The sequence below is a fragment of the Pipistrellus kuhlii genome, unplaced genomic scaffold (assembly GCF_014108245.1).
Source record: "Pipistrellus kuhlii isolate mPipKuh1 unplaced genomic scaffold, mPipKuh1.p scaffold_m20_p_1, whole genome shotgun sequence".
NCBI classification, from domain to species: domain Eukaryota; kingdom Metazoa; phylum Chordata; class Mammalia; order Chiroptera; family Vespertilionidae; genus Pipistrellus; species Pipistrellus kuhlii.
In genome coordinates, this window is record NW_023425404.1 from 60,589,583 (window position 1) to 60,602,420 (window position 12,838).

The 12,838-nt window shown below is 45.3% G+C and overlaps 1 protein-coding gene across 4 annotated transcripts in view; it reads right to left on the minus strand.

Moving 5' to 3' along the window:
• Positions 1-5,530, minus strand: part of TEP1 (telomerase associated protein 1) — a 40,424-nt gene extending 34,894 nt beyond the window's left edge. For 3 of the 4 annotated variants that reach the window (XR_006742079.1, XM_045583938.1, XM_045583942.1), the window contains exons 1-2: positions 5,398-5,530; positions 413-1,042 (exon numbers count right to left, since the gene is read on the minus strand). Coding sequence is in view for 2 of the 4 variants with exons in the window: in XM_045583938.1 (XP_045439894.1) it covers positions 413-1,018 (606 nt within the window). In the remaining 2 variants the exon portion in view is untranslated. The remainder of the gene's footprint in view (positions 1-412; positions 1,043-5,397) is intronic. The other variant, XR_006742080.1, reaches the window with a different exon arrangement.
• Between the last annotated feature and the right edge of the window lie 7,308 nt (positions 5,531-12,838).

Genomic DNA, 12,838 nt, shown 5'->3' on the forward strand with positions numbered 1-12,838 from the left:
GGTTGTACAGAGGAATGTGTGTTTGTATACTGATTCTGGCCTGTGCTCATACATACTAGTATAAGTGGACATGTGTCTGTATATGCACCTCCAGGGAACTGGGTCAGGGTATAGCATGTGTGTCTCATGCCTGAATAGGCTCTCAAAAGCATTTGACTGATGGTGCTACTTCAACATCATGATGGCTCTCCTCCTGAGCAGAGGCTTTCTGAGGACAGGGTCTGTTTTTGCTCTACTGTCCAGAATGTCTAAACTAGATATGTAAGGAGAGTAAGGATGCTGATGAAGCCAGCCCTGGGGTAAAGGGCACCTCAGGAAGAGGCTTCAAAGAGAGATGCTGTGGCACGAAAGCTAGGGGCTGGAGCATCCAGCAGACATGGCTGCAGTCAAGAGGAGCACCTAGAGCTATTACCAAAGCTGTTTCCTGAGCTCCCCGTGTGGCAGAGATGGATTTCAGGGCTCTGGGGCAGGTCGGAGGGCCTGGTCCCTCAGAGAAACACTGAGTCCTCCAGGTTTGCACCGGCTGAGATGTGTGGACACACTGGGGAAAGGAGCTGGCAGACATAGTGCTCTTTAGAACAGAGTGTGTAGCCAGGCACCGGTTCTCCAAGGAAAGAATGTCTGAGTGGGCAGATACATGTCCGTGTGGTTTCTCCATGATCTTTACATCAGGAAGTGTGGCCAGGCACCGATTTTCCAAGGAAAGGATATCTGGGTGGGAAGACACATGTCCGTGTGGTTTCTCCATGATCTTCACATCAGGAAGTGTGGCCAGGCACCGATTTTCCAAGGAAAGGATATTTGGGTGGGAAGACACATGTCCATGTGGTTTCTCCATGATCTTCACATCAGGAAGTGTGGCCAGGCACTGGTTCTCCACGGAGAGGATATCTAGACGGGTGGACATATGCCTACATGACTTCTCCAGGGGCTGCAAGTCAGGGAGCATGGCTAGGCATCGGTTCTCCAAGGAGAGGATGTCTGGGTGGGCAGACATGTGCCCATAAAGTTTCTCCATGGCTGGAGCCCAAACCAGTATATCCTAGATGGAGAGAAAGATGTGATGAGCACTTGGCTGCACAGGGAGTGTTTCTTTCCTATACCACTCCTGGTAATGCCTGTGACTAAAGGCAAAGAACAACTGATACAGAACTGGGTTTATTATAAGGACTAGAGGCTCAGTGCACGAAATTTGTACATAGGGAAAGAGAGGGTGTCCCTCAGCCCAACCTGCACCTCTCCAATCTGGGACCCCTAGGGGGATGTCCAACTGCTGGTTTAGGCCCGATCCCTGTAGGATCCCTATGGGATTCCTCTCACAATCTGGGACTGCTGGCTCTGAACTGCTCGCCTGCCTGCCAGCCTGATCACCCCCTAACTATTCCCCTGCTAACCTGATTGATGCCTAACGGCTCCCCTCCTGGCCTGATTGATCCTAACTGCCCACCCCTGTTAGCCTGATCGCCCCTGACTGCCCTCCCCTGCTGGCCCAGTCACCCCTAACTGCCCTCCCTTGCCAACCTAGTCACCCCTAACTGCCCTCCTCTGCCAGCCCGATTGCCCCAACTGTCCACCCCTGCAAGCCTGGTTGCCCCCAACTGCCCTCCCTTTCAGGCCTTGTGCCTCCCAACTGCCCTCCCCTGATGGCCTGATCACCCCCAACTGCCCTCTCTTGCTGGCCTGGTCCCTCCCAAATGTCCTCCCCTGCCAGCCATCTTTGACCACATGGAGTGGCCATCTTTATGTGTGGGAGTGATGGTCAATTTGCATATTATCTCTTTGTTATATAGGATGTATTCAGGGAGTATTCTACAGAGAGAATAGAGGGGATATTCTAAGGGAGAAGAGTAGGAAACAGTAAGGCAGAAGCTTAAGAGCAGGAAGTTGTTGGGTTTTTTTTAAAAAAAACAAACAAACAGAGATGTCTTCTTATGAAGGGGTAAAGGAATGCCCAGGAGCTATAGGTGTGATCCCAACTTAGTACAGGGGCCACACTTGTATCTTGGACTCTGGATTCTTAGCTCCAGAAACAAACATTTTGATTAAGCTGTCTACATGAACCACTTCAACTTCTTTGTCTACTACTCATTCTTCAACCAAATAAATGGGATTCTGTCCCACTATTCCTACAAGGCTATCTTCTTAGGTAACTAGTGGAATTCTTATTATACAAGAACAGACATATCTGAAAACTTATTTTCCTTCAACTCTCAAGTACAATATGAGACTATTAATCACTCTCATTGAAACTCTGTCCTGGTTTTCCTCTTACAACTCTGACCAGAGCTTCTTGGGGGTTCCTTCTTTGCCATTCCTTACAGGTTAATGCTCCTTAGAGTTCCAATCATTCTGTATACTTTCCCAACATAGTCTCACCTATTCTGTGGCTCCAAATAACATTTCTATGCTGGCAACTCACAAATGTATTCCTTGACCTAGGTCTCGTCTGAGCTTCATACTCATTTACCCACTTGTCTATTGGACATCTCCACTTGGGTGACTCAAAGGTATGCAAAGCTCCATAGATCCTAAATGTATTGTCTTTCCCCCAAACCCTTGCCACCTCTACTTACAGAGGTTTGGAGTGGAATAGACTTGAGTTTAAATCCTTATGGGACCTTGAATCTACTTGGGATCTTGGGCTTCTTTGTACTTTTTGTGCCTCAACAAAATTCTGTGCCTCTACAAAACTGAAATAAATGTCTCCCTCCACAGAGTTGTTGGAGGAATAAGTGAGAGAAAAAAATAAACACAGAAACATTTAGTAAATGTTCAATAAATAAAATCTATTGTTATTTTCATCTAATAAACTACTGAATCCTATTGATTCTACTCTATCAGTGTCTCTCAAACCTATCCAGTTCTCTCCATTCTGCCTGCCACCACCTTTGTTAAAACCCTGCAATCCATGTGGACCCCAATGTATAGATCTGTTTAAATAAAGGAGCACTCCCCCAAAAAAAGGAGCTCCCTGATACATATCCCAGCCACTGTTTAATACATAGCCTTGTTTATTTCATCACTAGAGGCCTGATGCACGAAAACTCATGCAAGAGTAGGCCTTCCTTCCCCTGGCTGCTGGCACCGGCTTCCCTCTGCTGCTTCCCTCAGGTCCTCACCACCAGTCATCTGTACCAGGGCTCCAACTTCATCCAGAAGGATGTCCATAATGATGCCCAGAAGGTCTAATTAGAATATTACCCTTTTATTATTATAGGTGGTAAAATTTTACCTTGTTTGCTTATTTGCCTCCTTGTTCACTCTCTCTCTCCTTACAAGAATAGAACTCCTTGAGGGTTCCTTTATCTTGTTTTCCTTTATATGCCCTGCTTCATACATATAACCTGGCTTCCGATTGTTAGGTCTGGTCAAATAATTGAATCAACACCCCCTCCCCTGGGAACTGACCTGTAGGCCACTTCACAGTACATTCCACTTGCTAAGATCATTATCTCTCCGCTCTGGAGCTTCCCAGAATCCAGACCTGCACAGAGAATTCTCCGCCCCCCCAAAAAAGCCCACCTAGAGTCCTTTAAAAACCTCTGACTCCCCGCCATTGGCTGCTGGTGCCATTTTGGGGCTCAGACCATCTGGTATACAGGTGACCTAATAAATTCATGATTCTTCACCTCTTTTGGCCTCGTGCGTTTCTCCATTGGCGACCCTAACACTGATCATGGTTCAGCCTCATCTCTTACTGTTATTCCTATCTCATTCTAAGTTTCCACTTTATGTAATCACTCTAGATTACAGAAAGGCAGGTACCTGGAATACGCTTCCTTCTACAAAGACCACTCCTTCCCCATCCCTTCCTTTACCAGGCCTAACTGTACTTTCCTCTCACTCAGCAGGCTTCAATTTAATAGTTCCTCCAAGGAGCCAGCCAGTCTAATTTAGGTGGCTCTGTGTTCTCACAACATCATACCTCCTCTATCATAGAACATATCTCTGGTTTGTAATTGCCTGTTTGTCTTTCATTCCACCAGATTATACATTTCTGAGAATAACCCTTGTAGCCTTGTTCACTATTGTTTCCACAATGCCCTCATCAGTGGGATTCAGAGACTTTTGACAATCTGGTGAAAGCTATGGAGTTTTTCTTAGAAAAAAAATGAGTATACACTATTTTGCACTCAATTTTCAGGGTCCATCCATGGATCGCTTAGAATTTCCATTAACTGCAAATTAAGAACTGCTTGACAGAATGCTTGATCTTATACTATTGGAATGTATTTACTTATTTGGACAAGTGGTTATCTTCTATTTGCATTTAAGTATTTTAGGAATAAGTATGTTGTTAAATGAATCAGTTAAACCTCAAATGCAAGAGCTTATGGAGAGGAGCGTAGAATACTTCCAAGAAGACCCAAATGGACAGACAATCCAGAACCAGAAAGGACACGGATAGCTCCCTGGGTGTCAGTGTGGGCAAACAACATCACGAATGATGGCCTCTGTGCCTGGTACACTTCCCTCATATCTTGGTACCACATACACCCCAGGGAAATGAGTGGGGGAATCTCAGAATTAACTCAAGAGTGTTTTTTTTTTTATAATGTCTCAAAACAAAAATGAAGTTAACAGAAAAACACAGTTCAATATTTTTGCACTCTGGAATTTGGGAAGGGAGATTCAGCTGTAAAATGCAAATGAAAAGTCCCCGCCCCACACCCCCATCTCTAGATCCATTCTCAGGGATACCACTGCTGTTTTATATGAATAGTTTCAGATATTTTCTATGCTTATACAAACACGCACACACACACACACAAACACACACACACACACACCTTCCACCCACCCCCCTTTTTTTTAATTTGCTTTACATAAAGAGGATCATACTTTAGATACCATTCTGCACTCAGTGTGTCATGGAAACCTTGTGTTAACACATTAACGCCCACCTCACTTTTACAAAAGTTGGCTGTATGGGATTCTTTCTTGTTTAAGCTCCGCCAGGGTTTCTGTTTTATTACAAACAGTACTCAAACTCTCTTGTTGGTGGCAGTTACTATGTCCTTCCAAGGAGCACTGAGCAGGGAGACTCGTTCTCACTTGGTCTCTTCCTCCCTCTTATGTCCCTTCAACGCCCTGCCCCTCCCTGGCCCTCACTCTCTCCACTGGCTTTCCTGGGCCCTTCCCTGCCCTTACACACACACACACAAACACACACACACACACACACACACACACACACTCACACACACACTCACACACACTCACACACACTCACACACACTCACTCACACACACACACCCTCCCGGAGCGGCCGGGAGGAGCCCGCACCCGCACCCGCCGCGTCCGCCCCACCCGAGCCTGGGCGCTGGGCCCTTGGCACCGGCTCCCCCTCTCCGTGCCGAGCCCGGTGCTCCGGGTGCCGGGCAGACGGCTTCTACCTGCGCTCCGACCGTCCCGGAGCCACTCCGGGCAGGAGCAGCCGGCTGCCTGGGACGGCGTCTCCGTCCTCCGAAGCAGGAAGAGGAGCCGGCTCTGGGCTCCGCGGGTCAGAGGAACGGGAGCCGGAGGAGGAGCCGGCGGCGCGGGGAGGGACCGCGGCGGGCGGGCGGAGCCGCTGAGCTGCGAGCCGGAGCGGGGCGTCGCCCGCAGGAGAGCAGGTGCCTGGCTGGTGATGCGAATGCCCAAGGACTTTGCAGCCTTTTCTGGGGCCGCTCCCTTTTTCCCTTTTCCTGTCCTCCTTTCTCCTGCCCTTCAGGCTGCCCGTCTACCAAGGTCCCCACTTTTGCTAAATTTTCTCTCCTATCTTGTGGCATATCTTCTAACACTGTTTCTTGAAAAAGATTTTTGTTATGTTCATTTCCTGCCTGGACACTTTTTTTTTCCTCCCAGGTGTCAAAGACAGCTGGACTTTTAATTCACCCGCAAGTTACTTTGTGGAAATAAAAATAAAAGGAGACGGAATATGGACTAATTGGGGCAGGGTGAACTCAGGGCAGCCCATGCCCATCTGGAGGGGATTGTAGGTTACAAGAAATCTATCTGGAATATTGATTTGATACTCCCTCCCCGGGGAACTGACCTTTAGGGCACTTCACAATTGGCACTCCACTTGCTTAGACCACATTCCCTTACTAAGACCATTATCTCTCTCCTCCAGAGTTTCCCAGGATGCAGACCTGCACAGAGAATTCTCCACCTAGAAAAAGCCCACCTAGAGTCCTTTAAAAACCTCTGACTCCCCATCTTTAGGTTCTGGTGCTATTTTTGGGCTCAGTCCATCTTGGTACCGAGATGACCTAATCCTATATAATAAAAGCCTAATATGCTAAGTGTCCAGTCGTCCAGTTGACAGTTCAACCAATGCTAATGATATGCTAAGGCTACTGAACTGCTTGCTATGATGTGCACTGACCACCAGGGGGCAAATGCTCCAACAAGTAGGTTAGTTTGCTGCTGGGGTCCTGGGGAGCCAATCGGGCCTGACATGCCCAGGAGCCCTCCTTCGATCTCTCCCTGGAGCACTCCCGTGGTCCCTCCCTGGCTGGCCAACCTCTCACGTCCCTCTCTTTGGCCCCAATTGTACATCAGTGGGATCCCTTGGCCTGCCTGCACCCTCTCACAATTGAGAACCCTCAGGGGATGTTGGAGAGCTGGTTTCTGCCCAATGGTGGAATAACCGGTCACTATGACATGCACTGACTACCAGGAGGCAGATGTTCAATGCAGGAGCTGCCCCTGGTAGTCCATACACTCCCAAAGGGGGAGTGCCGGAACCTGCCGGCAACCAACAGTACCTGATTGAGGGGGTGAGGATGAGAAAAAAGAAAGACAAGAACAGATGGGGTCGGGCGGGCTCAAGACCCCAGGTCTGCAGCCCTGAATTTTATTTTTTCAACCTTTAAATACAATTCTGAAGGAGGAAATATTTATTTCAGGCAATCATACAGGTGGCCGTTTCTGCTAACATGATGAGTCCCTGTACAGATAAATTCCTTCAGCAACTGACCTTTTACAACCACCTGACCTTTTACAACTCCTTTTACAGCTCCTTCCGTGTCAGCAGGCTCCTATCAATTATTTTACCCTAAAGCAAAGACATCTGCAGTTAGCAGCATTCCTAGGGGTGGTAGTAATTTTCCACTTAGGTTAATGGAAAGGGGGGGGCACATGGAGAGCTGTGTCCTACACCCATGCCTGCATTCAGGCATATAGGACCCCTGCATTCAGGGCAGCTCCCCACAGGGGAGCCAGAAGGTGGGCTCACAGCTGGCAAGTGCAGTGGTGGTGGAAGGAGCCTCTCCCACCTCCTTGGCAGTGCTAAGGATGTCCAACTGACTGCTTAGGCCCACTCCCCACAGGAGAGGGCTCCCAGACTATTAAAAAGTACAGGCTAGGCTGAGGGATCCTCCACCTGAATGCACAAATTTTATGCACTGAGCCTTTAGTCTATATATATATATATAAAGAGAGGTAATATGCAAATTAGGCCAGGGCGCTGTAACAGGAGACTACGGGACAGGAGGAGGATGTGCCTTCAGGTGAGCAGAGGGGGGGCGGGGGGCGGGGGGCGGCAGCCTGCAGCCTCCGTGGCAGAGCACATGCTGGGAGAGGAGAGGCCTCCGAGGCCAGTCATAGGCCTGGAGTAAAGCGTTGACAGCAAGTCCTTTCAGTATAATTGGGACATTAGAGGCCCACAGAATGGTCATTTCCTTTTCTATGAAACACATAACTATGACACACTATTTACAATTAAATAAGTTCCATATATTTTGACATGTTACAGCCCTGGAAAGTTACATATAATGACCAACAAAGTGAAAAGATGAAAAGAATTTTTAGGAATTTCTGTCTAGAAGACAAACAAATTCAAAAAGTGACCATTTTATTGTCCTATAGGACATTAGCCAGATTGTATCTAATTTAGCAGTTTTACTTCAGGCTTTCATCTTCGGCAATCTCCTTTGAACAGCATTATCATCCTGCCAGTCCGTTCACTGAGTTACACAGAACTTTTGCATCTATTATGTATTTGAAAAAGAATTATGTATTTAACACACGCAAAATGTTGTTTGACACATAAAACAAGAGATCATTTGATTCTTCCCTGGAACACAGAAAAGCATTAACTTGAATAATTGGTGTGGTTTAGTCTAATTTTCCAAAAATTGTTAACAAAATTAATGTAGGGATCTTCACAGAGCCAAGAATTCTCTCTTTCAGGCCTACATATCCAGCATCTCCAAGGAGGAGGCCTGTTATTCTGTGTTTTGTTTTGTTTTGTTTTGTTTTGTTTTGTTTTTAATACTCACCAGAGGATATTTTCTCACTGATTTTTAGAGAGAGTGGACCTGAGGGAGAGGGAGAGGGAGAGGGCCTGCTTGTGTGTGAGCTGCAAAGGAAACATGTTTTCTGACCGCTCATTGGCTAAGCTCCCTGTATGCTACTCGCAGTGTTCTTGGTAACTTGCCTAATAAGAATCCAAGAAGGTGACCTAGGGTTTTTCAACCTCACTCCTGGAGGAAAAAAAATAAAGGTCTGCTACTAGAGGGGCTAAGAAATGTCATATCCTGCCTTAGCTGGTTTGGCTCAGTGGATAGAGCCTCAGCCTACCCACCACAAGGCCTGAGTTTGATTCTGATCAAGGGCATTGTTGTTTTTGTGCATTTAGGTTAACACACCTTTGAGATCTCAGAGTAATCCTCTTTTTCCAGACCTCTTGAAGGTGTAACCACCCTCAAGAGAGCACATAATATGATTGACTATCCTGTATATAATCCCATCTTCATATAATCTTTCTTACTACCATCCTTAATTCCAGATGTATAAAAGACACTCATTCTCAGGGGCATTTGAGGTCTTAAGTCCTGGTATTGTCATCAGTTTGGCTCAAACAAAATATTATAAAAATTCCTTACAGGTTTGGTTGTTCTTTTTTTTATTATTATTATATTTTATTGATTTTTTTTATAGAGAGGAAGACAGATAGATAGAGAGAAACATCAATGAGAGAGAATCATCGACCAGCTGCCTCTTGCACACCCCCTACTGGTGATGTGCCCGCAACCAAGGTACATGCCCTTGACCTAAATCAAACCCGGGACCTTTCAGTCCGCAGGCCGACGCTCTATCCACTGAGCCAAACCAGTTTCGGCAGGTTTGGTTGTTCTTATGTGGACATCCTTAAAGGATATTTCAGTTGGATTTTGAGGGAGCCAGATAAACTATCTTTGCCTTGCAACAGAAAATCTCTCAACTGGCAAGATGTTTACAAGGTCTTTTCTTTCTCATGGGCAATGCTAAAAAGATATTGCCAATATTTGTTCCTTTTAATCCTGCTTTTTCTAAACTAGCTACTCTCTTGAGGTGAAGTAACCTTCCTTCAGGTTACTGTCATTGATTCAATCGGGGGGAGTAGGGGTTGCCAATCAAATAACTGTAGCAGAGTTGAGGAGACATTCTATTCCCCCTTGGAGTAACTCTCCTAGAGTTTATTTTTCTTATTTCCAAGTTCTTAAACTCACTTTCATCTCCATATGCAGCCTACACCCCTAATTGTTGATTAGTGACATTGAACTAATTGATGAGTGTAGTGTTCAGACTGGTCTCTTTCGGAGGCCAAGAAATGCCCTCAGCCCTTAGAAGCCGCTTTATGTTTCTGTTAATTCTCACCCAAGGATATTTTTTCATTGATTTTTAGAGAGAGAGTGGAGGGAGGGGGAAAGAGAGAGAGAAACATCTATGTGAGAGAGACACATTGATTAGTTCCCTCCTACACACACCCCAACTGGGGCCTGGGATCGAGCCTGCAGTCATGGTATGTGTTCTTGACTGAAATCAAACTTGGGACCCTTCAGTCCATGGGCCAACACTCTATCCACTGAGCCATACCAGCTAGGGCTAGAAGCCCCTTTATTGAAGGCCGTACTGGGACAAGTAAAATTGCTCACCTCTTCTAGTCAGTTTAATTGCAAACTTATTTCCCCCACTTTGATTCAATAAACATCAATTAAGCATCTATCAAGTATGAAGAACAGTGTGTAAAATGTATACAGCATGCCTCCTTCTAAAGTCTTCATGGTCTCAGGAAGGAGACATATAAATGCAAAAGTCAGAAAAATACAAAGTGGAGCCCTGGCCGGAAAACTGAGTTGTTTGGAGTGTCCTGATACTCCATGGTTTCAGATTTGATCCCCGGTTAGGGCACATACTAGAATCAACCAATGGCCCTAACCAGTTTGGCTCAGTGGATAGAGCATCAGCCTTCAGACTGAAAGGTCCCAGGTTTAATCGCAGTCAAGGGCATGTACTTTGGTTGCAGGCACATCTCCAGTAGGGGGTGCACAGGAGGCATCTGATTGATGCTTCTCTCTCATCAGTGTTTCTAACTCTCTATCCCTTTCCCTTCCTCTCTGTAAAAAAAATCAATAAAATGTAAAAAAAAAAAAAAAAAATCAACCAATGAATGCATGAATAAATGGAACAAGAAATCGATGTTTCCCTCTTCTCTCTCTCTCTCTCTCTCTCTCTCTCTCTCTCTCTCTCTCTCTCTCTCTCTCTCTCTCCCTTCCTCTCTCACAAGTCAATACATAAAAAATTTTTTAAATGAGGTGGGTATTGTGAAGTACTATATTCCACTAAGGAAGAAACTACAGGGTTATATGAAGGAGGGATTTTCAGCAATTTCCTGGAGTGGTAGACTTTGAACTAGGAAGGGAGGCTTCTGATAAGAAGTGGAGAGGAGAGTGAGAGCCTGGAGATTATAAAGGCCAATTGGTTCCACCACAGTTTTTTCCCCTTTGTGAATAATTACCTTTAGATTCACAGCTTGTGTTTCTGTTCCGTCTAATCACTGCCAATTTCAAAGCATTGCACAGGCCGTGGTGGACAAGCACTTACTCCGTAGTACTTGATATCCCTTTGGGACCAACTGAAAGTGCCAGAAGCCAGTCAGCAGGTTACATGAACTTCAAATATTAAGACCTTCTCCATTCTGACTCAAAACAAACCTACATTTATTTGGTCTCTGGCCTATTGACATTTACTGACATCTCTCTTCACCTTCCTTCAAGGGCTATGTTTCCCTGTGAGCCATCCTTCCCCGACTAGTCTTCCTTACCAGATATGGTAGATTAAAGCAGGTCACAAGTTCTTTACTTCTTTTCCCATTGGAAAGTGGAGTCTGATTGCTCATTTCTTGAATCTGGACTGACCTAGTGACTTGCTTAACCAATATTTGTAACAGAAGTGACATTCTGGCACCCCTTGGACCTTCCTCCCAGGAATCTGGAATACTCGTTCTGGGAGCCTTGAACTACCAAGTAGGTCCAACTACTCTTAGATTGTCATGCTGAAGAGATCACATATAGGTGCTTCAGTGAACAATCTCAGCTGAGCTCAGCTTTCCATCCATTCCCATCAGAGCACCAGACATGTGAACAAAGCTGTCTTGGGCCCTCCAGACCAGGCCATCTACCACTTCAGTACAACCAAGTAATTTCCATCAGTGAACATGGAACGAAAGAATCATTTAGCTGAACCCTGCCTAATTGTAAGTGAAACCAATGACACATAAGATCATGAGAAATATAGCAAAACTATATATAGCACAGGTTCATGCACATTGAAAGGAAATTAATTAGAAGAAATATTTTAGAGACTGGGAAGGACCATGGGATGTTGGCTCCAGGGTATGTTCAGCCCATCTCGCCCAGTCCCAATCAGCCAGATCCCAGCAGCAAGCTAACCTACTGGTCAGAGCATCTGCCGCCTGGTGGTGAGTGCACATCATAGCGACTGGTCAAACTGTTGAATGAAACAGTCAGACCCTTAGCATATTAGGCTTTTATTATATAGAATGATTGTTATTTGAAGTCACTACATTTTGGGACAGTTTGCTATGCAGCATTAGATAATTGGTATACCACACTTGCAATATTTAACCCTAGGTTACATCAAATTACATTGTAGTCAGCCTATTCTCCTTAAACCTTTTATATATGTTTTAAAATACATTTTTATTTATTTCAGAGAGAGAAGGATAGAGAAATAGAAACATCAATGATAAGAGAGAATCATTAATCAGCTTCCTCTTGCATGCCTCCCACTGGGGATTGAACCTATAATCTAAGCATGTGCCCTAACTGTGTATTGAACCAATACCTCCTGGTTCATAGGTCAATACTCAACCACTGAGCCACACCAGCAGGGTTCTCTTTAAACCTTTTAAATCACCTAATTCCTAACACATTGGTACTCTGAAATAGTTCCATGTAGTGAAATGCTTATTTGGGGAGATAGGTTAGCTTAGATAGATGCCTACTTATATGAAAAATGTATCTGGAAACTCATATCTATATAATTAATTGCACTTCCTCCTACACATGCCATGACCAGGGCCCAGGCTGGAAAGGAGCCTGCAACAAATGTGCGTGCCCTTAACTGGAATCGAACCCGGGACCCTTTGGTCTACAGGCCAATGCTCTATCCACTAAGCCAAACCAGCTAGGGCTGAGCCACCTTTTCTTTCCTTTTCTCTTCTTTTCTTTTCTTTCCTTTTTAATATATATTTTTATTGATATTTTTACAGAGAGAAGAAGGGAGTGTAATAGAGAGATAGAAATATCAATGAGAGAAATATTATCAATTGGCTGCCTCCCACACACCCCACACAGAGGATCAGGCTGCAACCTGTGCATGTGCCCTGACTGGGAATCGAACTGGTGGCCTCTTGGTTCCTGACTCAACCGCTGAGCCACACAATTTGGGCTGAGCTATTTTTCTTATGCACACTCTGGAGACTGCAGTGAAATCTGCTGGACCTGTGTAATCATTTAGGTGATGAGAGGCTGGCATTGTTACTTTAGCTTTTGGCAAATTCAT